Source organism: Cuculus canorus, chromosome 15 (genome assembly GCF_017976375.1).
Source record: "Cuculus canorus isolate bCucCan1 chromosome 15, bCucCan1.pri, whole genome shotgun sequence".
NCBI lineage: Eukaryota > Metazoa > Chordata > Aves > Cuculiformes > Cuculidae > Cuculus > Cuculus canorus.
In genome coordinates this window covers 203842-230982 of record NC_071415.1, presented here as the reverse complement: position 1 = coordinate 230982, position 27141 = coordinate 203842, and the positions used below count along the sequence as shown (strand labels likewise).

The window sequence follows — 27141 nt, the reverse complement described above, 5'->3', positions numbered from 1 at the left end:
AGGAGAGTGTTACAGAGATTGCAGTCTAGAACTGTATTAAACATTTACTCTTCAGAGCTGTAGTTCAGTTGGTGAGGTTACTGTTCAGGCTTTGATAAAGAGTCAGTAGCTTTTGGGCTTGGTGGAATGAAATTCTGTGCAACTCTTTCATCAGAGTACTTCTGGTTGTATATAAGGAACGATCTCTGCAACACCCTGTTCATTTTAGAGTTGATTCCTAACTATTTCCAAAGTTTAATTTCCTCCCCTCTCCATTTATTAGACAGCTATAATTAAACCTGGAAGATTATAAATGTATATAAACTGCCAGTGTGAAATAGTTGTATGTCTTTGATAGATGGCACTCTTTGTAGACTTTAAGATCTGATGGACTGCAATGTTATCTGGTCTGGTTGTCCACATCTGATTCCTGTGGACAAATGACATTTGATGACATAGACTATAATCAAATTATATCCAGTAATAGCAGCATTAAGCTCGTAAATTATGTTCAAGACAGAATAGTGGCCTTTTAAAGACAGCTAATCTTTATTTAAATATTTGAAGTAAAGAAAATCTACTATTTTCTGCCAGTGACTAGCTGGCTTTATTTAAAAATGTACGTTTTATTTCTAATTTAGGTCTGTTAGTCACAGAGAACACTGTAGTGACAGGAATAATTTTGCATGTATGAGGGTATAAAGTGTGAGCTTATTGGCCTTCTAATCTGTTTAGCATAATGAAAATAAAGTTGATTTTGCTAAATCCATGCAGTTTACCAACCTTAGTCTGTTATCCTCATGCTTGCTGCAACCTCTCTTTTGGAGTGTGTCTTTTTAATCTCTTGCCGTGTAGATAGGGTCTGCTTAAGCTTTATTTTTACTTACAAATGAAGAAAAAGAGTTTAAGAAATTACTTAGTATGATAATTCAATGTGATTGAAAGTTTTTAATCTCAATGATACTGGAAACTAACTCTTCTTTCTAACTGTTGTAGCAATGACTCTAAGCTTGATCTCTCTTTCCTTTGTTTCCCTGCTACACTGGGCACGTACTGTTTGTTTTCAAGTCTCGATGTGTTCAGGCTTAGCTCTCTGCTGTAGAATTTCTTGCAGGTAAGACAGGATGGTGAAGGGGAATCAGGTCATTGCCTAGATTCACTGTTCTGTATAAAAGTAAAAGCTTGTGTGTAGCGATGCGAAAAAGCTCATGTTGTTGGCTATTGGAAAAAGAAGGAAATGGTGTGCTCTGTTGCACTGGGACTATATACTTTTCGGTAGCTGAAGAGGGTATAAAACAACATCTTTGTCTTTTGGTCCGAAAATTGCAATAGGGATATTGTGGCAGCAGCTGTAATAGCACTGTGTCAAGAGAAATTTCTTTTTAACGTTCTGCTGTGCAGCTGTCATCTCTAAGCTGAACCAAAGTTGGTTGTGTTGTGTTTACGGTTGCTTAATGCCATGTGATTCAGTTCAGGTAGGACACCTGGCTTGTCTTTGGCACTTTTAAGGACTTCAGTGTGGCAGTCTGTTCCCTTCCTCAGTGCATCAAGTTAGAGACAATATCTCTGCAGAAGAGAACTTGATGTTTTGCTGTTTGTTAGCTATCTGATGATGTTATTTTAAATATGTAGCTGCAGTGAGAGATATCAACTAAATCATCATCCTGTCATTTTTTTTTCTTCCATTTGATTTTACCAGTAGAGTCCAGCGTGGGAGTCATTGGTGATCTGTATAAACTTCTTGCCTGGGGGTACTAGCTGAGCAATTTTGTGGTCTGTTTCATTTTGAGGCATTTCTTCTCAGTGATTGAATATGATTTCACGTACAGAAATCATTCCTAGCTGAAATACAGCACTGAATTTTCTTCCTTATCCATCTCCCATGATAGTTATCGCATCATTTGTTACTTCTAAAGCATCCATCTACAGGATTATCTTCACTGAAAAATTAGGAATGTGTGGTACTTAATAATACAGAATGGACACAAATCCCTCTTTGTGGTTCCTGAAAGTGTCATCATAAATATATTTTTCTGGACTATTTTCTTTGTCTATGTTCCCTAGGAATAATGAATGATAACAGTGATTTATAAACTTTTTATGCTTAGGCTTGGTAAATTAATTGAAGTAAATGATGGGATTATAAGGTAGTGAAGCTGGTCTTCGGATGTGCTGCATTCTCTTAGGGTGTATAACCCAGATGTAGTTTCATAACCGTGTAAGTACTTGCAGTGACTCTTGGTGTGGTCACAAAGACGTGGCTCAGAGGTTGCACAGGGTATCCTTTGATTACGACTAATATTTTGATGAGGTACTACTCAGTTCCTGGCTACTCAAATACGCACTGTCAGCTCATGTCTCCAAGGCAATAACACCAGTGTGTGCTGAAACGGATAGTGGTTGGTATTCACATCCCATCCATCCCATTTTGTTCTAAAGTAGTGTTTGTAGTACAGATGAGTAGCTCAGCTGCATCAGCTTCTAGCTGGAGTTTGAACTACTGTTTTTCATGGTTTAGAGAGACCTGGTTGATGAATCCATCACGAAATAAACAATTCTGAGAGCCAAATACTCAGTAGTGGTAGCATGAGTCCTACCCTGTCTGCTTCTCTGCATACGTTTGTAGAAAATATGAGTGGCCTTCTGACAGTTACTTAGCAGAGGTGGATTGCTTGGGGACTGAAAGTGAAAGATGCTTCTGGTTCTGTCCCAAAGCAGTGACTGAATCGGACCATACTTCTGGCACTGTAATCTCAAGACAGTTTACCCTTAGCGCCAGAAGAGCATCATAGTGATTAGTACAAATGTTAATGACTGCTAAGTAATTCTGGAGTTACTTAGGCATAGCCTAACAGAGTAGCAGGGGCTCTAGTTGGAAGGGCTGTTTTCCCAAACAAGATGTTAGATATCATTTCCTCCTTGGAGAAGTCCATTCCTTTTCACCTGTTCAGACCTAAGAGATGGATACTTTGTGCTGAAGCAATAGAACAACCTAGTTTTCTTCTTGCTCTAATTTTAGGATCCCTCTAAGGCACTGTTCCCCTAGGAATGGTCCTGCCCTGTGCCTGCTCTCTCTTGCTTGTACCAGCATTTATACAACCTCGTGATGAAACAGATTGCACAAGTGACTACAATTTAAAGTAATCTTTCTTTTATATCTTTCCTCAGTTAAAACTTGCCCATATCAATTCTCTGAACAGGTCACTGCACAGGTACATGTGACACTGTCCAGCCCCAACAAAAAAAGGGGTATTGAGAGTTGTGATGAGCAACCTGACCTAATTTTGAAGTAAGCCCTGCTTTGAGTAGAAAGCTGGACTAGTGACCTCAAGAGGTTCCTTCTAAACTAAATCTTTCTCTGATTTTATGACCTTTGTAGGACAACTGCTTCTTTTATTGTTAGTGCCAGTTTCTGCTGGCTTAGGGTGACTATTAAATTATGACTTAAAGAAAAAAGGTTTTGCATCAGCTATTTCTCTCCACTGAGAAGAAATTGAAGCTGTAAATCTGTCTTGGACATAGGAAATGAGATGCGTTTATTTAGGGTGCTGTTGAGAGTGTTGGTGTGTCCTTCCTCCATTGAGGATACTGATGTGACCTGCAAGGTGTTTGCCTCTGTCAAAGCATCTTTTCAAAAATCCATTGTTCTACTGTAAGTTGGGATTGTTTCGGCACAGGGACCCTTATTTCTGCTTGACCATAGACAAAATTTTTGCAGGCATTCTGAAACCAACTCTTCCTTGCTGTAGAAATGAAGGAAAATGATTGTTTGTCTTTCATTTACTGCTTGGACACAAAGAACTCTTCTCTACAGTATGTTAAATACCTAATGTGTTCTCTACAGTATGTTAAATACCTAATCTGTTAATACCTTATGTTTCCTTAGTTTGAGAGTAAATACACACAATTCTGTTGTAAAGCCAGCATATCACCTCTTGTTGCCCAGGACCCTATCTATCAGTTTGCCTTCAGTAGTACAGATTCTGGGCTCAGCTGACTTGCTAAAACAACTTACTGTCTACTCAGCTAGGAGTTAGAATGATTTGCACTTCTGTTCTAGGACATTTACTTTCATGTCAAATGAGCTTCATTTGGTCTTAAACTAACTTATCTTTTAAGTGATTTATTCTCTTGAATATGTATGATGACGGCTGTCCCTGAAGAAGCTCAAAACTCCTGCTGCTAATACACAGCTTGCCAGTATCTGAAGTGGAATGCCCTTTCAGTTGTTGATAGCGTTCACATGTCAAAAACTTGCTTTCTGTCCTCATCTAGGGGGCAGGGAAGAACAGGAACTAAGGCGTAACTAAGGTGTATGTTGTCAAATACCGTATTTCTGTTTTCTGATTCTTGTCTCTACGTTCTGAAGAAGCAGCCCAGATAGAAGAGAGTGAGTTGCGAAAGGGCGGCACACGGAGTGCACCAAGCAAAATACAACGTAAAGGTTGGCTTCAGGTAAGAAACAGTGAGGGAACTGGCTCTCTCTGTCCTCCATCAGGTATATGCACTTTCTGCTTTCTCTTTTGTTGTCTTTTAGAGTACTCAAATTCTCTGATGTGGAAAGACGAGTTTCTCAAATCTTCTACCCCTCATTAGCCATGCTTGAGTAACTGACAGGGTGCATACTTTGATTGCATCCTAATTATGAAATAAACCAAATTAATTTGGACAACTTTTGCAGCCCTGTCTCACATTTACAAAGGCAAGAAGTCTTTGTGCTTGAATGCTTATGGCATAACCTTTGCCCCTCATTATATTATACACAAGAGGAATTCATCTTCAAAAAAATTGCAATTATTTCACGTAGCCATTTCATACATACAAAAAATCACTGAATATTGTGGTTGTAATAGAACTCTTGAGATCATCTCATCTGATCCCTGTGGTCAAGCAGGGGTCAGCTAGAACAGGTTGCCCAGGACTCTGTCTGGTCAGGTTTTGAGTGCCTCTACAGAGGGTCACTCCACAACCTCTCTGGGAAACCTTTTCCAGTGTGTTATCACCCTTACAGTAATTTGTTTTCTTCTGTTCAATTGGAATTTCATGGGTGTTCTTAAATTTGGGTTCATTGCCTCTTGTCCTGTCAGTGAGCAGATAACTGTCAGGTATTTGTACAAACTGACGAGATCCCCCTGAGCCTGCTCTGAAGAGTCACAGCTCTCTCAACATCTCCAGCAGAGCACCTTTGCTTGTTGGCTTCTCAAGCACATACACACTCTAGAATCTTCTAGATTCATTGAGCCCTGAGATGTTGCCTTTTGGGCAGATAATCACCAAAACCTGCTAGTTTTGAGGCAGAAGCTCTTGACTGGTTCCTAACCTGTTCCTTGGCAGAGCTCCATGCATTCCAGCTCTTCGTTACGCAAAGGCTGACAACTCCTCCTCACCTTATCAGCCTGTCTTTCTTAGAGCCTGTATCCATCCATCGCAGCGCTCCCGTCTTGTGAGCTGTCCCACCATATCTCTGTGATTCCAGTGAAGTCCTAGCCCTGTAACTAAACAGGCTTCCAGCTCCTCCTGTTTGTTCCACATGTGTTTGTTCTCTGCAAGTGTAGATGCATTTCAGAGAGGCACAAGGCCAGCCGATCCTCCAGAAGAGGCATAAGAGCTTTTGCCTTGGGTCCATTTCTCCAGCACTCCTTTACATGCCTGGGCTTTAAGTGATTCCACTTCAGCTACATTGGTGATTGCTGTGTCCCCAATCCTATTGTTTTTTCCCTCCCCTGATGAGATGAGGGAGTGAATCTGATGGGTGCTCACTTTGGTGCCAAACACATGGTGGATGCTGGGCCTGACCCACTCTAGCAGCAGGAGCTGGGGAGTTTGACCAGGGCATTTAAACCATAATGCAGGAGCCCAAAGGTGAGCTCGGGGAGGACAGAAACCTCCACCTGAACACAGAGGAAAAAAGCTTGCGTGATCTCGGTGTTATGTAAAATGTGATGATTATTCTTTTTGTACTGCTGATAGAACAAAAGATGTCTAATTTCTTTGGATTCTTCTTTTAACAGAAAACTGTGGAGATTAAAACCGAAAGGGGGGGTAAACTCTACGTTAAACCTCCTCTTGAGTACTCTGAGGATTTTGAACCTTACGAAAGCTTGACTGTAGAGACAAATGGTGATGATACTCTCCATTGCTCCCAGGTACAACTGGCAGTTGTTTTTTGTTGCTCATGATCGTGTGAACTGAAATTTGTACGGGCTCAGGTGTTGGTCTTGGCTGGAGCTTGCAAAGCCAGTATAGAGTGGCTCTTGCATGAGACGATTTCGCATTGATATGTGACATAGAGAAAGTGAAAAATGAAAAGAAAAACTACTTTAATCTAATCTTGGTCAACAATGCTATAGCATGTTAAGTCCTAATTTAAAGAGGAAGAATACTATTTCTCTTTGGTAGAATCAAGGTGATTCTTTCTGATCACTTAATGGTTCTCCACATGAATGTCAGTCTGGGCTGTCAGTTTAGAGGCAGCTGAAACAACAACTTTCTCTGGGTTTAAGCTAGGTTTGAATAACATTGCTGAAATTGTTGCGCGCTGTTGTTTTACCTAACAGAAGTCAGAGTAAAGTTTTAAAATTATTATAATCAACGCAGTTGCATTCCATCAAGGATTGTTGTTGTATTGACTGCATTGTTTGACAGTTCAGCCTTCTGTTTGGTTACTAATCACAATCACAATTTGTTCTAACACACTTCAAAAGTATCCTGTTCTTAAAGAAATGGAACAAATGAACAAAAATTTGGCTGTTTTCCTGCCGAAAGAATTAATCACATCAATAAAGCTTTCTGGGTAGTGGAGTAGCATCTACATGTGAAACTGTCTACAGATCTTACCACCGACATCAGACAAACTTCCCAAAACTATTTTCCTAGCTAGCATCTTTCTACCTTTCTGGTGCTGCTTTTGAGCCGATGACTTTTTTATTCTACAAACCAGTAACTTGTTTACAGTGAGGGATATTTATAATCATTTATGTGTAAGTAGTAAGCTAATAATTTTAAACCAAGACCCCACTTTTCTTTGTATCCCAGACAGAAATACTTTTGGTCTTCCTAAAGCTATAATGCATTTATTGAATATCTGTTTACAATGTAGATGTCATAAGGTTTCAAACTAAATGAAAGCCTGTACGATTCCTTGTCAAACAGCTAGAAATACTAGCCTTGACTGTCATAAAGATACGCTCAATATCCAGCCTTAGGTTGCTTACAACCTCTTTTCAACCTAAGTTTGCGTGCTCTTTGTAATATGTTTCTGTCAACATGGATTTTCTAACAAGTGTAGCAGTTAGCACAATCTGTAGCAGAAGAGCAGCTTGAAGCTTTCATTGCAAACTGAACATAAACTGTCACAGTTCATTTGTAGCTTCAGGTTTTCATTTTACTCATGCAGTTTGCTTACCTGTACTTATCTCTAAACTCTTAATACCAACAAAGTAGGAAAAACATGCGTTCAGGATATTGCATATGACAATTTTATGACAGCTTCACAATGAGAATGGTGAGGCCTTAGAACACGTTGCTGAGGGAAATTGTGGCTGCCCCATACCTGGAGGTGTTCAAGGCCAGGTTGGATGGAGCCTTGGGCAGCCTGGTTTAGTGGGATGTCCTTGCCTGTGGCAGGTGGATTGGAACTAGATGATCTTTACGGTCCTTTCCAACCCTAACTATTCTATGATTCAAACCTGAAAGTCTCTCCAGTATTATCTGTACTGTTTGTGGCATATGATGAGAGAGGCAGGGCAGTTTTTTCAACAGTGAATTTCAAAATAGGTCAGTTTTTGCATAAAATCCTTTTACAGTGTGTCCAGTTAAAAAACTCTGAGCAAACTGGAAGCTCAGGCCATTGGACCACAAGTCTTTTCTACTGTTTTTTGAAGTACAAGCGTATACATGAGAGGACTATTATCATCTGTCCAATTACTTATAAAGTTGCTATTACATTAGCTTGCGGTCACTTGAGGGCGTTTGGAAAGTCTGGATTGCAGCTGGCCTTCATATAGCAAACCAAAAGATATGACAATCTAAATATGTGAGACTGGAAAAATATATGCCCTTGCCTTCTCTGACCTCCTTTTTGCAACTTATTCCCAAAATTTGATTTTGCATATTAAGATTCCTTGGCCTACAGAATTTTCCTGCAAGGATTCTGATGAGAAGGAACAAAGGAGTTGTAGGATGATTTTTCTTTACAAGTCCTTATCAGAGGAGTGAAGACCTGACATAGAAGTGTGAATAGTTTTAGCTGCATCATGGCTCTGAGTTCAGGAGAAGATTTTTCTTTCTCCTAGGGGAGGGAGAGGCTGTCACGTTGGTTTATTTTAAAATACGTGTTTGAGCTTTTTTGACAAATCTGTTTTGAATTGTACCAGGAATTGAGAAGCAGCTTACAACTCGATATAGAAGAGAAGAGGATGGAAGAAGACTCTCTTAGTGATGATTATGACTCTGTTGAAGAGGATGCGTTTTCAGAATCCTCTCCCACTGAGGAAACGATTACAAGCTTTGGGGGCCTTCAACTGCATAGCAATAGATCACTGCTGGAAGAAGCTTCTGAACATCAGGATGCTGGGAGATGCTCTGGCCTTGATTCTGGTGCCATTACTGTGTCGGAGTTGAACCAGGATCAAAGCAGTAAGTCTCAGTTTATGATACACTACTACAGTGCTATCATAATAATTCTATGAGAGTGTTAGTTTTAAGGGAATTGCTGCTGGTTAATGATTACTCCATGAGTTTTCATGCTTTTCAGCAAAATTTGTTCTGCAAAGACAAAGATATAGCCCTGGTTAACCTGCTTGCATCGCCAGGCATAGACACTTGAACTAAGACTGTCTCAGACTGTCTGGAAGATTTTTCACGAGAGTATTATTTTTTTAATATATTTGTGAACTGGTTTTGCAGTAATCCAGGCGGCCGAATCTTGCCAGTCTCAGCTTCCTCCATTTCACATCCTGGGTGCTGGATACCTCCCATCATAGCACGTGCTATTCATTGATGATGATCTATTAATTTGAGAAATGAAATCTATCCGGCCATGAACCACTTCTTTTTGTCAGGTCGTCTTCTTTGGAGACCTCAATGTCCAAATCCCAAAGCAGTCATTATGTCTCAAAGATTTTTCAGCTTGTTAAAGAAGAGTTCAGGCAAAAACTGGACCTTTGACCGCATTCAGTATTTCTCAAAATGCACTCCCCATTTCTTTCAGGTACATTCATCGGGTTGGGTTTTTGTTTTGTTTTTTCTTTTCCTTATCAGTAGTCCATTGCTTAAATTAAGAGCAACAATCTGAACAAATTGTGTAAATATGTGTTCCTCTCATTATCGTGGAGGTGAATGGAGTGAGAATGGGGAGAGGCAGCAGCAGAAGAGTTAAGAATAAGGGATGGAGCAGCAATGAGATGATCTTTGGGAGTGTACCTGACTTTTTCCCACGGAGATATTTCAAAGCTTTGATGTAAACACAGGAGGCATTAATAATTCTCAAATGAAAAAGTGAAGAAGTACTCTTGTGAACTACACTAGTCAGCCCTCTGTCCCTTTGCAGCTTCCAAATAAGACAACATTTTAGGCTGTATTTTAAGAATTTACTTTGGTTTAACTATGTTAATGAGTAACTTGGGACTTCTTTATTATTTTTGCTTTTCTTGACAGTAATGCAGGTAAATAACTGTACAGATGAGGTATATTTGTACCTTATAATGATATGTTTTATTCTGTTTCACTAAGTCAGTGCAAGCCATGCATATGTACTGCTGCATCAACAGAACCGTAGCAGTGAGAGGGAGGATGAAGCTTGTCACTTTAACTATGCCAGCATAATTAAAGTGGCAGAATTTTATCATTTAAAATCCAGTAAGTTTTATCAGACTGGCGGTTCCTAAATATCTCTGAAGTTGATTATTTCTGTTCCCTTACTGTCTTGCAGAAGTGAAGCCAGTACGAGTTCTCTCTGCAAAAAGAAGAGATAATGCTGAAACGTACATTCCTGTCAGACCAAACGTGGTAAAAAATAAAACCACTTGGCCACTTTCTGCTGAGTTCTTGCAGCAGGAAAGACATGAAAGAATTTGTTCTAGTAAGGAATAAGAATGTATAATGTCAGTAAGAAGAGTTTTCATGCTTTTTCCCCCTCTGGCTCAGATGTCATTTCAGTACACATCTGTCATTATGTGCTTCTTCTTTGCTGTTCTCCTTTTTTTTTTTTTTGTGTTGACTTTTTTTTTTTTGTTTTTAGCACCTTGAGTGTTTTGACTTGTGTAAAATTCTGTGAAAGTCGAGAGCCCGTATACTTTAGTCTTCTGCTACACCTTTACTAGCTTCCTTCTCTTTTTCCTTCCGCAGCATAGGCTTTTCCCTCTGCCTTGCAGTCCTTGTGCTTGCTCTGTGTTTCCCAGTTTCCTTATGGAGATCTGTTGCCTATGGTATTAACAGAAGTGTTTTCTCAGAATCAGCAATTGACACTTTGGTGGAAGATCTTAACAGAGTGCATTACACCTTGAACACTGCAGATCAGTCTCCAGTGCTGGGTAAATATGCTGGTATCTAGTGCTTTACTGGAAAATGTTTTTCCTGGACTGGAGAACACTATTTTGAAGGCACTGCTGTTTTATTTTAATTCTGCTGCTAAGGTGTGATTTTTATCTGGACGGATAAAACACCCCAACCCCCAAACTTAGGGGCAGAAATCATGGATGGCTGCAGTTGTTATTTCAATACAGTCCTTGTCCTTAATTGAGCAAGTCTGAGGAAGTTGCGTTTTGAAAGGTCTGAAATTAATTTTTCAGACTTGCCATACTCTGCGTTTAAGGCAGTCTTTTCAACAAAACCAAAATCCAACTATGTCCCAAGAAAGCAATAAAGCTAACAGTTTTGAAAAAGTCAAAATATTAGTTTCTTAATTGGCATAAAACCAAATTGAGGAAAAGAAGCTAATTGTTTTTGGCTTCAGAATAAATCCTCTTTGTAGCTCCTGAGACCCTCACCCACCATCTGTCAGAGCAGATGCTTGCTTTGACCATTTTCCAAAGATGTGGGTAGCATTCTCTCAGGTTATAGTAGTGCTTGTTAGAGCTGCTGCTGTCCAACTATCACTTTAAATCCTTAAATTAATTCCATTTCAGGGGGATGGTATAGTACAGAAAAATGAAAAGGCCTTTATTCCATCCCTGTGTTTGTGGAGATGACTAATAGTTGTTGAAAGTTTTTAGGAGTATAGATGGCAAAGGCTGTTGAAGGCCGGCAAATCTCAGTTCAGTTTTAACTTCCTGTCTTTTCAAGCTAGACTTTGTTACCAGCATCCACTGCCATTTTACTCACCTGCTTAGTAAATCGTACTGCAGCATTTGAGCATGCTTGCGTATCAACCTGTTCTTCAATATTTTCACTTGATCTTAGTGTCTATACAACTTTGATCTCTTTTCTTCCTTTGACTTTTGAAGTCCTTGAATAGAACCACTGTGCTTTTCTTTTAGTTCAATCTCAGTTCTTCCATTGTTAAATTTTATTTCCTTTTTTAAACATGTTTATAAACTGTGTTTCTATTTGTCTGTGATGTTTGGGGAGACTGGGATGCATATGGGTATTTTGATGACTACTTAAGTCATAAAGTTGTTTATTTTGCCTTGCAAAAGCAGTAACTCCTAACTTCCTTTGTTTTACTAAAAGGCTCCTGAGATTCCTCCAAAATAGCCAAACACCCCAGTTGCACTGAAAAACTCTGCTGTGCTGGAATTATATATATATTTATTTTTCAATGACCTCTTAAAAGGCATTTCCATTAAATACCTTTACAAAGCAAATACAAAAAATCTTAAAGCATAAAAATTATGTTCCCCATTTATCGGTTTAAGGTAGGTGTGGCCTGCAATCTTAATATAAAACCAAATTGGAGCCATTCAGCCTCACTTGAGATGGTTTCAGACTGCTAGCAAAGCCCTGTATCAGATGTTTCAAATGTGTGTTGTTGTAATATTCCATACCTGTATGTCTGGACAAAGAAACATCCCTTCCTTCTTTTGGTGACAGGGCCGTTAAGTCAGCCAGAAAGACTGCTTTCAGCAACTCGAAAGACTGTGTGTGAGAAGGATCCTGATCATTCAGTTTCAGCTGTAGTTAAAGCAATGCAAATTAAAAATGAAGTCTTGCAGAGAGATCTGCAAAGGCAGACGGTTTCCACAAGCCCTCAAAAGGTATGGCAAAATACAGATCAAGTAGCAAACTGCCCATGAATTACAACACACTGAGATTGCTTATGAATGAATGGTGATGCCTCTTAAGTGTAATTTAATTTGTATTACTCTTCCATAGGGCAGTTTTCTTTAATTTGCTTCCTCAGGATAGCATCCCACAGAGCTCACCTGATTTCAGGAATCACTGAGCAACTGATAGACCAGTCACATTATGTGTCTACGCTGTCAAATGCAGAGCTGCAGGCCCATTTGAGCCATTTTCATTCTGGAAGCTTCTTAAACAAGATAATGTGTGATTTCCATACCAATTAATCCTACATTCCTGCTGAAGTCATTAATACGGGCACTGTTCATGTTAATACATGCTCTGCTTTTGGAGCAGAGCTGTCACGTACACTGCTGGCTCTTAGCGAGAAGGAGCCAGTGTGGGTTTTCTGCACCAGTGTGTATACATCTCTTATCTCCAACAACCATGTTTAAAAACAACAAAAAGCTCATAAGCAAGGAAATCAGCATAAATCCATTCCCCTCTGAGTGAGGTCAGACTGTTACTCCTTATTGGGTTAAAAAATAGAGAGATACGTGCTGGCAATCCTAGTTAAACTTTGAGCATATACTTCAATTCTTGGAACAGAAAAAAAGTACATAAAGAAACTTGAGCATAAACTGACATAAACAATCTGTTATGGGCAATGTTCATGGATTCAAAGTCTGCTTCCAGTTTGGTGTTCAGGAGACTGGCTTGTAGGAAGGAAAAGGGGTGCCTAGACATTCTTGGAGTTACTCATTTGAATTCTGGGAGTTTCCAAGACAGCTGACTAACCTGAGCTGGTGCTCCCTGAACTTGTGAGCTGATGCTGTGATGAACAACCCACGGCTGTTGCTGAGCCAACGTTAGGTTGCTGGGGAGTTTTGGTTAGGAGCAAAGGTTAAAATGTTCTTTTACTGTAGGGAAGTACTTCATGTATGATTTCACCATCTAGATCAACTTTTCCATCTTATTCCTTTTGGTTTTGAGATATTTATAGCTTTGTGATTGAGAGAACGAATGCCGTTAAATATTCTCACATAATGTATCTTCCTGCTAACATTAGGACTAATTTTAATATTGTTGTGCTTAAATGAAGAATAATTAAGTAATACTTAAAATAGACATAATTTTACCCTAACACTTGAGATGGAGTTTCAAAAACCCACTGTGGGTTCTCAGTCTTAAAGCTGACCTAAATGATAGTCCAGAAGTAATTTTGCTTATACAATTAAGGGATTTTGGAACTTGGCCTTTGATATTTAAATGTATAACAATGGTGATATTTTAGTACTAAAAAAGTAATTAACTTCTAAGTATTTTCAAGTTCTCTTATTCTGCAAAAATTATAGAAATGGAAGTGACCCATAAACAGAATGAATGACGTTTGTCATCTGACTGGTGGCTCACTGTGCTGAGTGTTCTGTCTGTGACAGAAGCTACCAACAAATTTTTAGGAAACTGCAGAACTGTCATCTGTTTTCGATACTCACTACTGATGGTTATATGTTTTAAAAAATAAATGGAGCTTTCTGGATTTAAAAGTCTGTATTATTCTTCTTTGGAGAAGTCTGTGTAGGCCTGTGCCAAAGCTTTGCCCAGCTCTGAGTCCTACCAAATATATACAATGAGATTTCAGACATAGGTATGTGTATTTTTAATAGTCATCAGAGAATACTTTTACATTACTTTTCTTCCACATAGAAGATCAAGCTCCAAGCTCAGCTCTTTCCTTGCAAATCAAGACCAGTTCTGTTAAATATGCTTTAACTCAATATGAGGTTATGCATTAGCTCAGGTTAGCTGAGACCAGACCTGGGCCCAAACTCTTATTGGTAGCAGATGCAAACTGATACTCATTGCTACATAGAGAACAACGTGAATGAAACATATTCATTTTTTTTCTTACTTAGAAGAAATTTTCTGTTTCATCTGTTGTTTCTGCAACGGCTGAACCTTCAGAAAAAAGCCAGACAAGGACTGCAGTCACAAAAGCTGTTGAGAAAATTTGTTCTTTTGGAAGCAGGTATTTGTATTTCCTTTAAGGGTAGCTTCCTTTTTTTAGGACATACTTTCACTCTACTATCAGTGTACTACCACTACACCTGATAATCTTTAGATACCTGAGACATTGTGGAAGTTGTAGCAAATCAGGGAGCCTCGGGGCCAGTCTCTGAGTCAAGGAACTGCCAAAATCTCCCTCTGTTTATCTTTCTATTAGAAAAAAATGTATTACTTTCTCAGACTGCCTCAGAACCAGCAGAGAACTGGAGCCCAGTATTTGAAGCAAACCCTGTGTATCTAAGGTGGTTCTGCAACAGTTGTCATTCAGTGTGGGGGTACATGGGATTCTTCTGTGGGGTGTGTGGGTTCATGCTATCGTCTCTGCATCTTTGCACCAAAACCCTTGTTTCTTTAAAATACAAAATTATAAGAAAGTAACATGTAAAAGAATATGTACTTTTCAGGCAAGAGAAGAAACTTCTGAATGTCCTTCAGGAGCCTGAGAGCGATTCTGCCTGTGATGCCCACATACTCCTAGCTGCTGACAAATCTGAAGGCAATTCCATGTTGAGGGAGAAGGTTTGTGTAGATATGCATCATAACTAATGCTTCCCAGTATTACTGAAATAAATGTACATTTAATGATCTGTATTCCACCGATTCTGCCCCACATCAACTAATCACAGAATCGTGGAATGTTTTCGGCTGGCAGGGGCCTTAGAGAGATCATCCGGTTCCAACCTCCTGGCCATGGGGACACCTCCCACTGGATCAGGTTACTCAAAACCCCATCCAGCCTGGCCTTGAACACCTCCAGGGCTTGGGCATCCGCGACTTCTCCCAGCAGCCTGTGCCAGGAGGTTGCCACCCTCACAGGAAAGCATTTCTTCCCAGTATCTAATCTAAACCTCCCCTCTTTCAGTTTAAAACTATTCGGGCATCCGCGACTTCTCCCAGCAGCCTGTGCCAGGAGGTTGCCACCCTCACAGGAAAGCATTTCTTCCCAGTATCTAATCTAAACCTCCCCTCTTTCAGTTTAAAACTATTCCCCCTCATCCCATCCCTGCACTCCCCGAAGTATAATAAACCTATGACAAGTGAGAAAAGAGCATTTATCACTGTTCCTTTGTTCGTCAGAATGACAAAGGAATCAGACAAAGAACAGAAAGCTTTTTTTGCCTTAGGCTTTGGAGTGGACTGGAATCTAAGAGGGTAATAAGTTCTCTCCTCTAACTGCCACAGATTTATTAGTTGTTGTGGGGCAGAGCTAGTGGAACCCAAAAGATTGAATGTTATCCAGACAGCCTTGAGTTTGCAAGCTTTTTTCTTCTGACTTGTTAGTATTGTGGTCTTAACAGTCTTTATTTTGTTCCACATTTTATTGTTTTGTCTCTTATGTTTATACCATATTTCGTTTTGATCCAGATGACAAGCAGTATGGAAGTACGTGATGCCATTTATGTGACTATGGAACTTCTTTCTAACTGGGGAAATCCAGTAAATGTGGGCCTCAGCAAGGTGGAATTCTTTGATCTATGCAACGAGAAGATATTTGTGTCTCCTCATGATGTGGACATTCGAAATGCTGACAACCCAGGGGATTTGCGCTGCTTGGTCAATACAAACTTAAATGTAAGACAGCTTAGTCCTGGATGTGGAAATTTCTCGTTATATTTCTTTAATAGTCCATCACTTTTTTCTTTTATTTGCTTAGAAACATGATTTCATTTTGAACTTGATTTGCATAACAACTCCGATAATAATTAAAAAATACAAATATTATTTACCGTTAACAAATCCAGCTTTCCTGTCCGAGACATCAGTATTTGGTTAGGATTTTGTTTTAGGACAGAATTTGATTAATTTGCCTGAGCAAGTGGAAGGAGGCAGCTTTAACTCTGCCTCCTTTCATGTTCACTCTCTGGTATTGCATTAGGTGAAAGAACCCATTCAATTTTTAAAGTATTGTAATAATAGTGTCTGTAGAACAAGAAGGACAGGAAATTTCACCTTTTTACAGCATGTCTGCTGATAAATTAAGTAATTCTTGTGATCTGAAGGCATGGGGGCTTTTCTGGTAACTTCTTCCAGTTGTTTAATATCAATTTAAGTAAACTTAAGAAGGAAACATGCTTATTTTCTCCTGTCCTCTTTATCCTTGGCAAAGACCACAGAAGAATAAGAATGCATAGATAGGTAGTCTGAGCAAAAGATTATAGAAAAATGTGTGGCATGATGAAAGAAAAGTGTTTCATGGCTCTTCTGTGAGACAATAAGATGAGGAGACGCAAGGTGCTTCCAAACTAAAGACGAGAGACAAAAGTCACTAGCTGGGATGAAATCCTGCTGCTGTCTGGCAGGTGACACTCAGTGGTTGTAGTTGTAGTGACTCTCAGACTTTCCAGATGATCATAAATTATGTGGTAATGTATTCATGAATCCATTATAAACCTGTTATTCTCAGCATTTCTCATATATCTATATATCCCTTTATTCTTAAGTAATGAGGTTTTATATTTCATTGATTAATATTGATTTGTGACACTGTAATCTCCTCTCTTGAAGCTGGAAAGGTATTGCGTCAGAGACGATGCAATCTGGGCAGGGGCTATGGCCCTAGAATGTGGATACGTGATAAATGAACTACAGACTTCTGAAGAAGTCAAAGCACTGTTTCCAGTTTGTGTACATTTCAGATCATACAGGAGAGCTGTGGGAGGCATTAGAAAAGACAACAAATTAATGAATCTCTTAGTATTTTCAACTAAATGGACACTAACATAAAAACTTACTTTGTGGAAAACTCACTTTTACTATAGTTAAAGTACTTCTATCTTTGATCATTTAGGCATACATTTGTCTTTGAGAATAGACATACTCTTACTGTAGATCAGGGGTTTTATTTATTTGTTAGTTTATTTACTACCCTTGCAGGCTTTTAAGAAGAACACTTAAACTGTCTCCTCCCTTGTACTTCATGATATGTTGTAAAAGAAAAAAATGCCTGGCAGAGCATCAGATGCTCTCAACTGAGGAAATAGTTTCTGGTGGAATATAGAGCTTAGTAAGACATACGTTAGGCATTTTATTGAAATTGTTTTCTGCAAACCTTTTTGGTTCTTACATGCATATAAAGGTCTTTCAGGCCTCAGAATAACAAGGACACAGAACAGTAATGCTAAGAATATGTAACAAAGGTATTTCTTCATAATGGTGAACTCTCAGACCTACATCGCTCCTCTTCACAGTGCTGGAGCCTTCCTTTTCTCTCCATCAGGTGTACCTTTGGTGCCCACACGTTGGTGTGTCCTGCAGACAGGTCTCCCGTGGAATCTAAGATCAAGTATTCCTGTTGTCACTTTTTTCCCTTGGGTGAGGTCAAAAGTAATTCATACTCCTGACATACCAGGTTCACCCTGATGGTTCAAAGAACTTTTGGGCTAGATTTTTTTCAGTGCTACTGACAAAGACAATGACGCCAGACTGGAGTACATCCTGTGAAGGCAAAGACAGTCACTGTCACTCTTAGTGATAAAACCTGAGACTCCTCCACAGTCACACGGGTTTTGACATGGATTGATTCGTCAAAGTTCCTTCAGTTTCTGCTGTCAGATCTTTGACACTTCTGAGTTTGTGTATCGTTAGGCCTAAGCGGTTACTTCCACTGATTAAATAAAATGATCTTTACAGCTGCCTCTCGCTCAAGACACAATACTTGGCCTGGCTCTGATATAGTTTGGAAGATCATGTGCAGCTTCACAGAGAAACTAGTGAGAAGGGCAATCAGGTCTCTCCAGAGTTCATTTTGGTGCTGATTCTGGCACCCTCCTGTGAAGGCACCTCCAGCATTATCTCAGTACACACCAGAATCTATTAATTTCTAGGACATCAGGTCCACACTTGAGAAGTCTGGAGACTGATTACTCATAAGATGTTGTCTGCTGGTAGGAAATGGTTCTCTATTCATTCTTGCTCATAGTATGAATGAGTAACATGATCTAGCTTTGAAGTTGATCTTCGAATTGGGTTCACACTGATTGAAAGGCTGTTGTTGGAACGTTGTTCATTTCTTTGATGTTAAGAGGCTTCTTTCTTTTTTAATATAGAAAGGATTAAACCTGTCTGGCACTCTTATGACTGTTTCTGTGCAAAACTGACAGCCAGAGCAACAACATCTCCCAAGCTTTTTGAGAGGCCTCTAGGGCAGAGATATCGTGAGCTATCAGAGCTTGGAATACGTAGATAACCACTCTGAGGAGTGGACCTATTCATGATATCTCTGAAGAGAGTGGCAAGGCTCTGTCCTTACCAGCATTTGGCACACATCTAAAGCACTAGATAGGAAACTTTTGTAGTTACTGCCTTCAGAAAAAACTGAAAGACTCATTTCGAAGTAAAAGGATGTGGAAAAATATTGACTTTGTGTGCTTACTGTGTGTGTATGTGTACTGCATATCCTTGAAAATAGAAAGGGAGCAATTTATCTGCTAATCTCGGATCGCTGAAATGTTATCTGCATGTATATTTACTTGGTGTCCTCGTTCATCTCTGTTTTGGGCATCAACATCAAGTGTATGAATATTCAGCATTTTGATTCTGAAACTCTTTACTCCTTGCTTCTTTCTGAGCTGCCACACATCCTTTTCCTCGATTTCTGAACATGTGGAGGTAGAAGTTCTGAACAATGTCCAGAATTAGGCATTCTTTGGTATTTTAAAATATCTTTATTGTCAGTTGTTTGTAAAATTCATGTTGGGGGTTTCCGCAGTATCTTAGAAACTTTCAAGTGCAGAGTCCTAAATATAGCTCTGAGGAATAGATCTGTAAGTGAAATTAGTTGTCTGCAAAGCCTGATTAAAATAGAGGCAGTAAAATAAAATTCTGTAAGATTCCCCTCTTTAGAGGGCAAAACAGAAGTGTAAGCACTTTAATATATTGTAAAATGCATATACGGTGTCCATTGTACTCAGTGATCCTCTTTAGAGCCCACAAAGCTGATTAATTTGATTAAAATAAACTGGGCTTGCTTTGACCCTGCAGTTACAAAGCATAGCAGGCTGCCTGTCATTTGTGAGTACGCAGATGTCTTACTGGGACAGCAAGCAGCTGACCTTTATCTAATTGTCAGGTTGTTGTCAGCTGTCTTACAGGAAGGAGAAACGGATTTTCTTTGGAAATGAGGTTAAGGTTTTGCTCTTAACATAGTAGATTCTATAGAATGGTTACTTTTCTAATCAATGTATGTTCTTCGGAGGGGTGGTGAATTAATGAAAATATCCTGCTTTAGGAGAAAAGAGTATTAGTGACGGTCTGCTTGTATGTGTTTTTAGACCACGAAGGAAAGCTTCGTTTGGATGTGCCCTTTCCATCCACCCATCCAACTTTACTTTGTTATCCGCAATCCCACCCGGTCACATGACTTTGGTATATCCAAGATCAAGATTTGGAATTACAACACCACAACTCCCTGTGTAAGTAGTTTTTTCTCAGCTCCTCTGTATGTTTGCTCTACCTTGCCTAGGGAAATTAAGTTTCATCTTCTTTCAGAAATTATGGAATAAAAATAGATACCATTTTCTTTTTTAAAAAATAAAACAGCTAGGGAGCTAGGAGAGGTCCAAGTCTACTGTGAAATTTGCTTTTGTCTTAATTGTAAGCGGTAGCAATGAGGTTGTTAATGTTTTGATAGGCACAATTAGCATTTTCTTTCAAAGCTCTTACAGGTCTCTAAAGACCTAATAAAAAGCTTGCATGTTCTGTCAGTTAATACTTTACTGTGATAAGACATAAAGAGACAAAGGTAAGTGCATCTTGATATTCAGGACTTTGAGTTGTTTTTATCGCAGCATAAATACATATGTGTTTAAATACATGTTTTCTCATGTATATGAGTATAAATAGGCTGACTATTGCTCAGTTATGTCTTTTTTTCACTTTAATTAAAAAGTATACTAACTGTATATTCATAATAAAGCAAGTAACCTAGTGTTACAAGAGAGACATCTCATGGCAGATGGTGTCTTGTTTGTGTCTTTGAATGTCACCATGGAAATTATTCTTGTTTGTACACTGCAACGTTAAGAAAAAAATCCCAGGTACTGAATCAAAGAGGATTGGCTGTCCTGGATTATAAATAAGAGGCTTTATAACCCTGGTTTTGCTCTCATCCGTGTTCTTATATAAGCACATATTGTAATTTATACATATGGAAATGACCATGGAAAGGGCAGCTTAAAGAAATTTTCTGTAACATAACTTATATTTATTTCTTGGAAATTTATTAGCTTTTTCTATTAAAATGTGGGCTATAGAATATTCTGTCATCATTAGAGAGTGCGAAAGAAACTGCTGATTTTGGAGGTAATAGTATGATTTGTTAACAGGCCTATTGACTATAATGCAGGAAATACACATAAATGTATTTATGTATTTCAAGGCACTGTTTCGGGTATTTTTTAATAAATGCCTGTAAGGCAAGCTGTAAAATCCATTAGGAGTATAATCCCATGGATTTTGATGGCAGTGCAGCAGTGCACACTGACTAAAGAAATGTTTCATTATCATTAAGATGAAAGAACAATACAAAGTCCTTCTGCCTAATTCTGTAATTTGTCACGAGAAAGTTTTGGCTGAGAAGTATAAAACCTACAAGTATAATTAGCCAACAATTTTCTTCCTGCTAATGTAAATCCAGAGCCAAATTTTTGTGTGTTTTTCTGGTAATCGCTCTAACCTCCTCCTCTCCCTCAAAAATCACATAAGTGAGAGGCGCACAAGTACTTTTTCAAAAAACAGGCAAAAAGTTAATTCAGACCAGTACTTTTGACGTTTGTGTTCTAGAACTTGAGTCTGGAAGTAGAAAAAATATGTCTGAAGGAAGCTGTAAGAGTTAGATTATATCATTGCCATAGATTCCTTGATTCCTTGGTCAAGGAAGGTCTCGGAGAATGTTTCGTCTTGCCTTTATTTACTTCAGATGAGGTCTGCAAAAGAGGAGGTTGTTTTTAGTCTGCAAGAAGAGATCATGTGTAAGTAAGGGCAGCCAGTTCGTTTCAAATTCATCAAAAATATGCAGACATTTTGTGAAAACTTGCTGGAACCTTAAAATTGCATCTTGATGCTGTTAAAACTCTTCACGAGATTCAATATAGTGTCTGTTGTATATCCTCACAAATCATAGGATGGAATTAATACTTAAGAGCACAAAAGTCTTAGTTACTCTCCAATGGGATCATTTTCTTCTTCAAGCAATTGTCCATATGCACGTTCCTCCTGTGCATGTGTTCATGTCCATTCTCTTGAGCTGAAGGTTTTTTGTACTGCTGGACTATCTCTGGGCTGTAGTCTGTACAGACATCCGTCTGTAAGGATGCCACAGCTTTGTTCCTGAAAAGTGCTTCTAGTTTTAAGTATTGTCTTTCTGAGTATGTGTCATTAGAGATATATAGAATATATCACTGATATGGCCAGAAATACTATCCTTGTTGCTTCATGGGAAAGCTCTATCCCTCTATCCCTGCCAGCGTTCTGTGGGGTTTGAAGGTGTAAGCTGGGAGGGCACATCAAGAGAAACTTTAGATCTGTTTTCACAAAATCTTTCATTTTTTTTCTCTCTGGAATTGATCACACCTACTTGCTTATTTTGTTGTGCCCTTCTAATTATTCATCTGGCAGGGAAAAAAAACCTACCCTGAAGAAAAGGCTTCAGGGAAGCCTTAGAGCAGCCTTCCAGTACTGTTCTGAAGAGGTGGTTGATTTTAATTTAAAATGATGAAATTAACAAATACTTGTCAAAATACACGTTTATGTTTCTGTGGTTCCATGCAGTTTGTATCAATTCCCAGGTAGAAATACAGAACTAAGGTTTGAGTATTCCCAACAGGAGTAGAGACTAGGATATTATGTAGAAATGTTGCAGTTATCCCAAATTCAGCTGTGAATATCCAATATCTTTAGCATTTAAGGAGTACGTTAACAGTCTAGACATACAGAGATTCAAAAAATAACATTACTGAGGCATCCCGATAGTCTTGCTCTTCCCTATCGTAGTTTCAGGCGAAGCTGTATAGTTAGTTTTTAATTTATATAATTATTAATTGTTATCCCCAATTAGATTAATCTAGCAGTGTCCTTGTTCAAGGGGAAAGACTACCATGTTTTATGGCCAAATGCGTCATTATAGATATATAGAACTTTATGATACTTCAGGAGTAACACAGGCAGCCATGACATAATGGCCAATTAAACTGGCTTTACAGCTGTTCTCTGAGAAGGTAGTGAAGGTGATCTCTTTCTGTCAGCAATGTGTCTTGCATTCCTACACTATTCCCCTCCCTCAGCTGTAGCTTTCTTCTTGTGCCTGCATCTTCTGCTTTCGTCCCCTTTTAGGTCCATATTTCTTTTTTTTTGGCCTCAAATGTTGTTATTTGAAAAGCAGTAGAATGGAAGCTGTAGAAACTTCTAAGCTGTAAAGTGTGCAGGCAGGAGTGAAGAACTGGAGATGCTTGAAGGTGAAGGAGTAACTGGTTTAGGCTGGGAGCTGAGGAAAATTTAAATTGGTATTCAAAGAGAACTGTCATCCAGGAGATGAGCAAGAGAGATGAAACTGAAATGTTTTACTTTCATGAAAAGCTTCTCAGTTTTCATGAAAATAAGGAAAGAACAGAGAGTCTTTAAAGACTTCATGTGATGGACATGTTGCTGAAATTTAGAGGGCAGAGAAGTGATGGATTTTGTCTCATCTTCTACATTTTCTTTGAAGATACCAGTATTTTTGTTAAGAGGGAGAAGAGATTAGATGGAAATGGTGGAGAGAATAGAAAGAACATTAGTTCCAACTTCAATGGAATGAAAATACCAGGTTTTAGTGAGTGCCACAGAAAGGGAGAATATAGAGATAAAGTTATGAGTAGCAGAGTAGTGTCTGAGATGAGGGCCTTTAAAAACCTAGTTGAGTGTTGGTAAAAAACATCAAGGCAGGTTATTTGAAAATTGTTAAAACCATTTTTTTTTTCACATTGGTGAAGGTTATTTTACTTTCTTCAGTGGAAAGAGATGGGACCGGATGATTTTTTTTTTTTTTTTTTTTAAACGTCCTTTCCAGCCCTGTATTTCTGTAACTCTTTATAACCCATTTTAACTCTAGTGGCTTTGAGCTGGGTGGCTGTTCGCTTCACAACATGTCGTGAAAGTGGTGAATCTTAAAGATGCAGGAGCAAAATGTGCCTCTGGAATTTATATCCTGATCAAATGTAATTGTATTTAATCTAGACTTCTTTGCTGGAGATTTTTCTGAAGCCTTATCAGCCAAGATGGCTTACAGTAGCATCTAGCAGGGTTTTTAGTTCTTTTAAATAAAATCTTAAATATCCCACGGTATTTTTCAGTTGTTTGAGCTTCTCATTAAAAAGTAGTCAAACCCATGTTACTGATAGGAGGTTTTAATAGTTTTAATCTGTTTATTGATTAAGTGTTCAAATATCAGAGTTCCAGAACAGTGATACCTAATGCTTGAACATCTTAATTGAAATCTTCATACTTTTATTTTTGTAGGGCCTTGATATTGGAGCAAAGAAGGTGAAGTTATACATTGACGAGAACCTTGTATTTGATGGTGAATTAGCGAAAGCCTGTGGAGATCTCACTGACCACAGCACTACAATTGACCTTACAGATCACAAGCAAGAAGCATGTTCTTCAAATGAAAGGAAAGAAGTAAATGCACCTTCAGTCACAGAGGAGAAAACAGACTTGCCTTTTAAATGCTTACAGTCAAACAGCATTTCACTAAACTGGAAATCTCTGCCAGAAGAAAATCTCCTTGAGCATAAGATGAACTCAATCAGTTTTACAAAGGAAAAATTGTCTGTGTTAGAGGATGATCTAAAAGTGTTACCTTCTCAAGTTTGTATGAAAGATGCCCAAAAGAATGCAATAGTACAAGCTGTAATGGAGCATGCTCCATCTGACGATGAACTTACTTTGAGCGAGCAAATGGAAAAGCTAACAGGAAGAAAGTTGTCTGATTCCACAAGTGCACTTTCTTCTTGGTTACGGTCATCTTCCCAAGTAACAGAGAATAACCTAGTTAATTCCAGTAAGCAGAAGCATCCCTGGCTTGTGACAGAACATTGTTCAGGTTTGAGATGTCAAACACAATCCGATGGAATCATGGAAAAGTTTTCAGCTCTGACTGATGAGGATGTCAAACGTCAGAGAAATGAGCTGGGAAGATCCAGTAGTAGAAATGCAAATGGAGATGAGAGATCACAAATGCTAACCAGGAAGGATCGTGGTGGGGGCTTGGACATTCTGGAGCAACTTTGTAATAAAAGTTGCTCCAGCTTACAGTGCCCTACAAGTGGAAGGAGAAGTGTTAGATGTGTAAAAAAAGAGGACTTACACAGTCTAAATCTTGGAGAAGATAATGCTGCACTCAAAGGTAAGAGCTCACAATAGCAACCTTAGTGCAAGCACTGATGTGTTCTCCACTTTGCAGAAGCACAGGATAATATAGGTTGGGAGGAATGTCCTGAGATTCCCATAGGTATAGACAATGGGATTTTATTTGTGATGTTTGCAGTATTCAGTTTTTCTCATTCATACTATGGCATTGCTCGGAGTCTCTCTCCTTGTCCTACACCTAATGTGAAATGCCCCTTTTCCAAAAAATTTGCATTCATTTTTAAGTTTATTTGGAGAAGACTGAAGGCTAAATTTCAGTAAATTATATTCTAAAAATTGACAGTCCCGCAGACAGCAAATGCTTGCTAATATCAATGAAAATCTGCAAAAAGATAGAGGAGTGTGACCTCAAGGTGGTGAGTAAATTTACAGTTTGTGTAGTAGGTTTCTTACTTTCTCAGTAAGAATACGTGCTGAATGCTGTTCAGAGTGAATGGGGGCTGCTTATTTTCCCTTCTCCACTCATAACATTACGTACCTCTTCCAAACCTCACCCTCAGATTTCTCTGCTTGATTATGAAGAGTTTTCTAGTAAGGTTAGCTGTTGCCTGGTGCATGTTCTTGATTGTCCTTTGTCATCCCTTTCCAAACCATTTTTAGTTTGCCTGGATCCTGTTGGAGGTGAGAGATTCAGATCTGTGTAGCTGTGTTCTGTCGCTAGCAGTAGCCACCAGTGAGTCCCCAGGGAAGAGTGTGAGAACTGGGCAAGTTCTGGAGTTCTTTGTCATTCTGTAATTCTTCAGCATTCAATCATGTCTCTCAAATGAGCTGCCCCATCCCTGGAGGTGTTCAAGGTTGGATGGGGCTTTGAGCACCCAGATCCAGTGGGAGGTGTCCCTGCTCAAGGCAGGAGGATGGAACTGGACGGGCTTTAAGGTCCCTTCAGACCCAACCCATTCCATGATTCTAAGAGAGTCTGGCAGAACAGGGACGACAAGGCCTGGAGAATTGGAAAAAGATGTTCCAAAAATACAAATTGGAATTTTGGGTGTGATTTAGTAAAATTAACTATCAAAACTGTTTCCATGGAAGTGTAGCTTGCTCTGTGTTGTATTTGGGTGTTTACATCAAAGCTATGGTCATAAGGCACGGAAGTCTGCCTAAATGCAGGAATGCCAGTTCAAATTCTACAGTAGGTACTGCATGAAATTTTCACACAAAAGTGAAGAAATTCGTTGTTTCCAAAGTTAGAATATCTGGATTTTTCCTTCATTGCTCCTCTGTGGAGAAAACAGCAATTTTGTAAGTGTATATGAAATTATACCTTAAAGAAGAAAAAAGTATGGAAGTAGTTGGAATAACTGCAATCTCCCCTTCATCCACCCACTCACCGCAGCCGTTTTGCTGTTTCACACATTTTACAGTATCTCTGTTAGATTAAAAACTTGTCAAGATGATGGAAACTGTAAATAAATCCCACCTTAGTAATTTATGTTCAGTTGTAAAAATGGTATCAATTTAGGAGTTTCAATGCAAAGTTTAAGATGAGGGTTATCGTGATCCTAATTATAATGTCCTCTAAATTTTGCTCAGAGCAGATTTTCTCATCTGGTGCTTAAAACTCCCGGTATGTGTTTGTCTCTGGGAAATCTGCTGGCCATCTACCAGCTTTTGTTCTCTCTGTTCTGTGCCATGCAGGGTAAAGCATCTTCAAAGTGGAGCTGAGTGAGCATTAACAACAGGAAAACAGTTTAAATATTTCCCTCAGAGTGGAGAATTTTAATTGGTATGGGGCTGGGGGAACTGCAGTTTCCCGATAGCGGAATTTGACAAAGGGGAGGTTGCACAAGCTCATGTGCCATGTCACAGCACATCTTTGGTCATTAAATGAAGAATAACAAGAACAACAGAAATTAGAAGTAGCGTGTACATGCGTACTTGACTCGAGTTAATGTTGCTATAAAACCACACGTTTTTCTTCGATAACTGGTTTAATGTGCAAAGGAAATGATGGAAGTGTGCTGATAAAATTGCAAGTTAGATATAATTTGGGGTATTATGAGTTAAGCAGATTTAAGAACTGCACAGAAAGATGAACTTGAGAACCGGAGTAACAGCAATGGAATGCAATTCTGTAGTACTGCTTGCAAGGTCATTTGGGGATTAATAACATAAATTAAGTTGTAAGCTGAGTAATCATCAATTGCAAATGATTGAGGAAGAGAAGGATTTGGGTTGAGTAGTTGATAACAGATTGACTATGGAATGCTTGTGTGACGCAGGCGTGATTATAGCAATGTGCTCAGAGGATGTTTGAGCAGAGGCATTGCTGTTAGTTAGGGAAATGTTAATATCTCAACACAGGCGCTTGTGAGACGTCAGTTGGAAAACTGCAGTGTTCTGATCATCCACTTTCAGGAAAGCTGATTGCAAAGTGGAACAGATACAGAAGAGAGCTTTTAGAATGATTTAAGAAATGAAGTGTGTGATTGCAGCATGGAAGTGATTGCTATTTATAACTGCAGGGAGTAA

At 38.9% G+C, this 27141-nt stretch overlaps 1 protein-coding gene across 1 annotated transcript in view; it reads left to right on the top strand.

Annotated features, from left to right (window-relative positions):
- Positions 1 to 27141, top strand: part of KATNIP (katanin interacting protein) — a 60460-nt gene that overhangs the window by 3703 nt on the left and 29616 nt on the right. The window contains exons 4-13 of the mRNA XM_054080758.1: positions 4349 to 4434; positions 5991 to 6125; positions 8355 to 8616; positions 9911 to 10060; positions 12010 to 12173; positions 14115 to 14227; positions 14670 to 14784; positions 15631 to 15837; positions 19536 to 19676; positions 23758 to 24646. Of these exons, the coding sequence (XP_053936733.1) occupies positions 4349 to 4434; positions 5991 to 6125; positions 8355 to 8616; positions 9911 to 10060; positions 12010 to 12173; positions 14115 to 14227; positions 14670 to 14784; positions 15631 to 15837; positions 19536 to 19676; positions 23758 to 24646 (2262 nt within the window). The remainder of the gene's footprint in view (positions 1 to 4348; positions 4435 to 5990; positions 6126 to 8354; positions 8617 to 9910; positions 10061 to 12009; positions 12174 to 14114; positions 14228 to 14669; positions 14785 to 15630; positions 15838 to 19535; positions 19677 to 23757; positions 24647 to 27141) is intronic.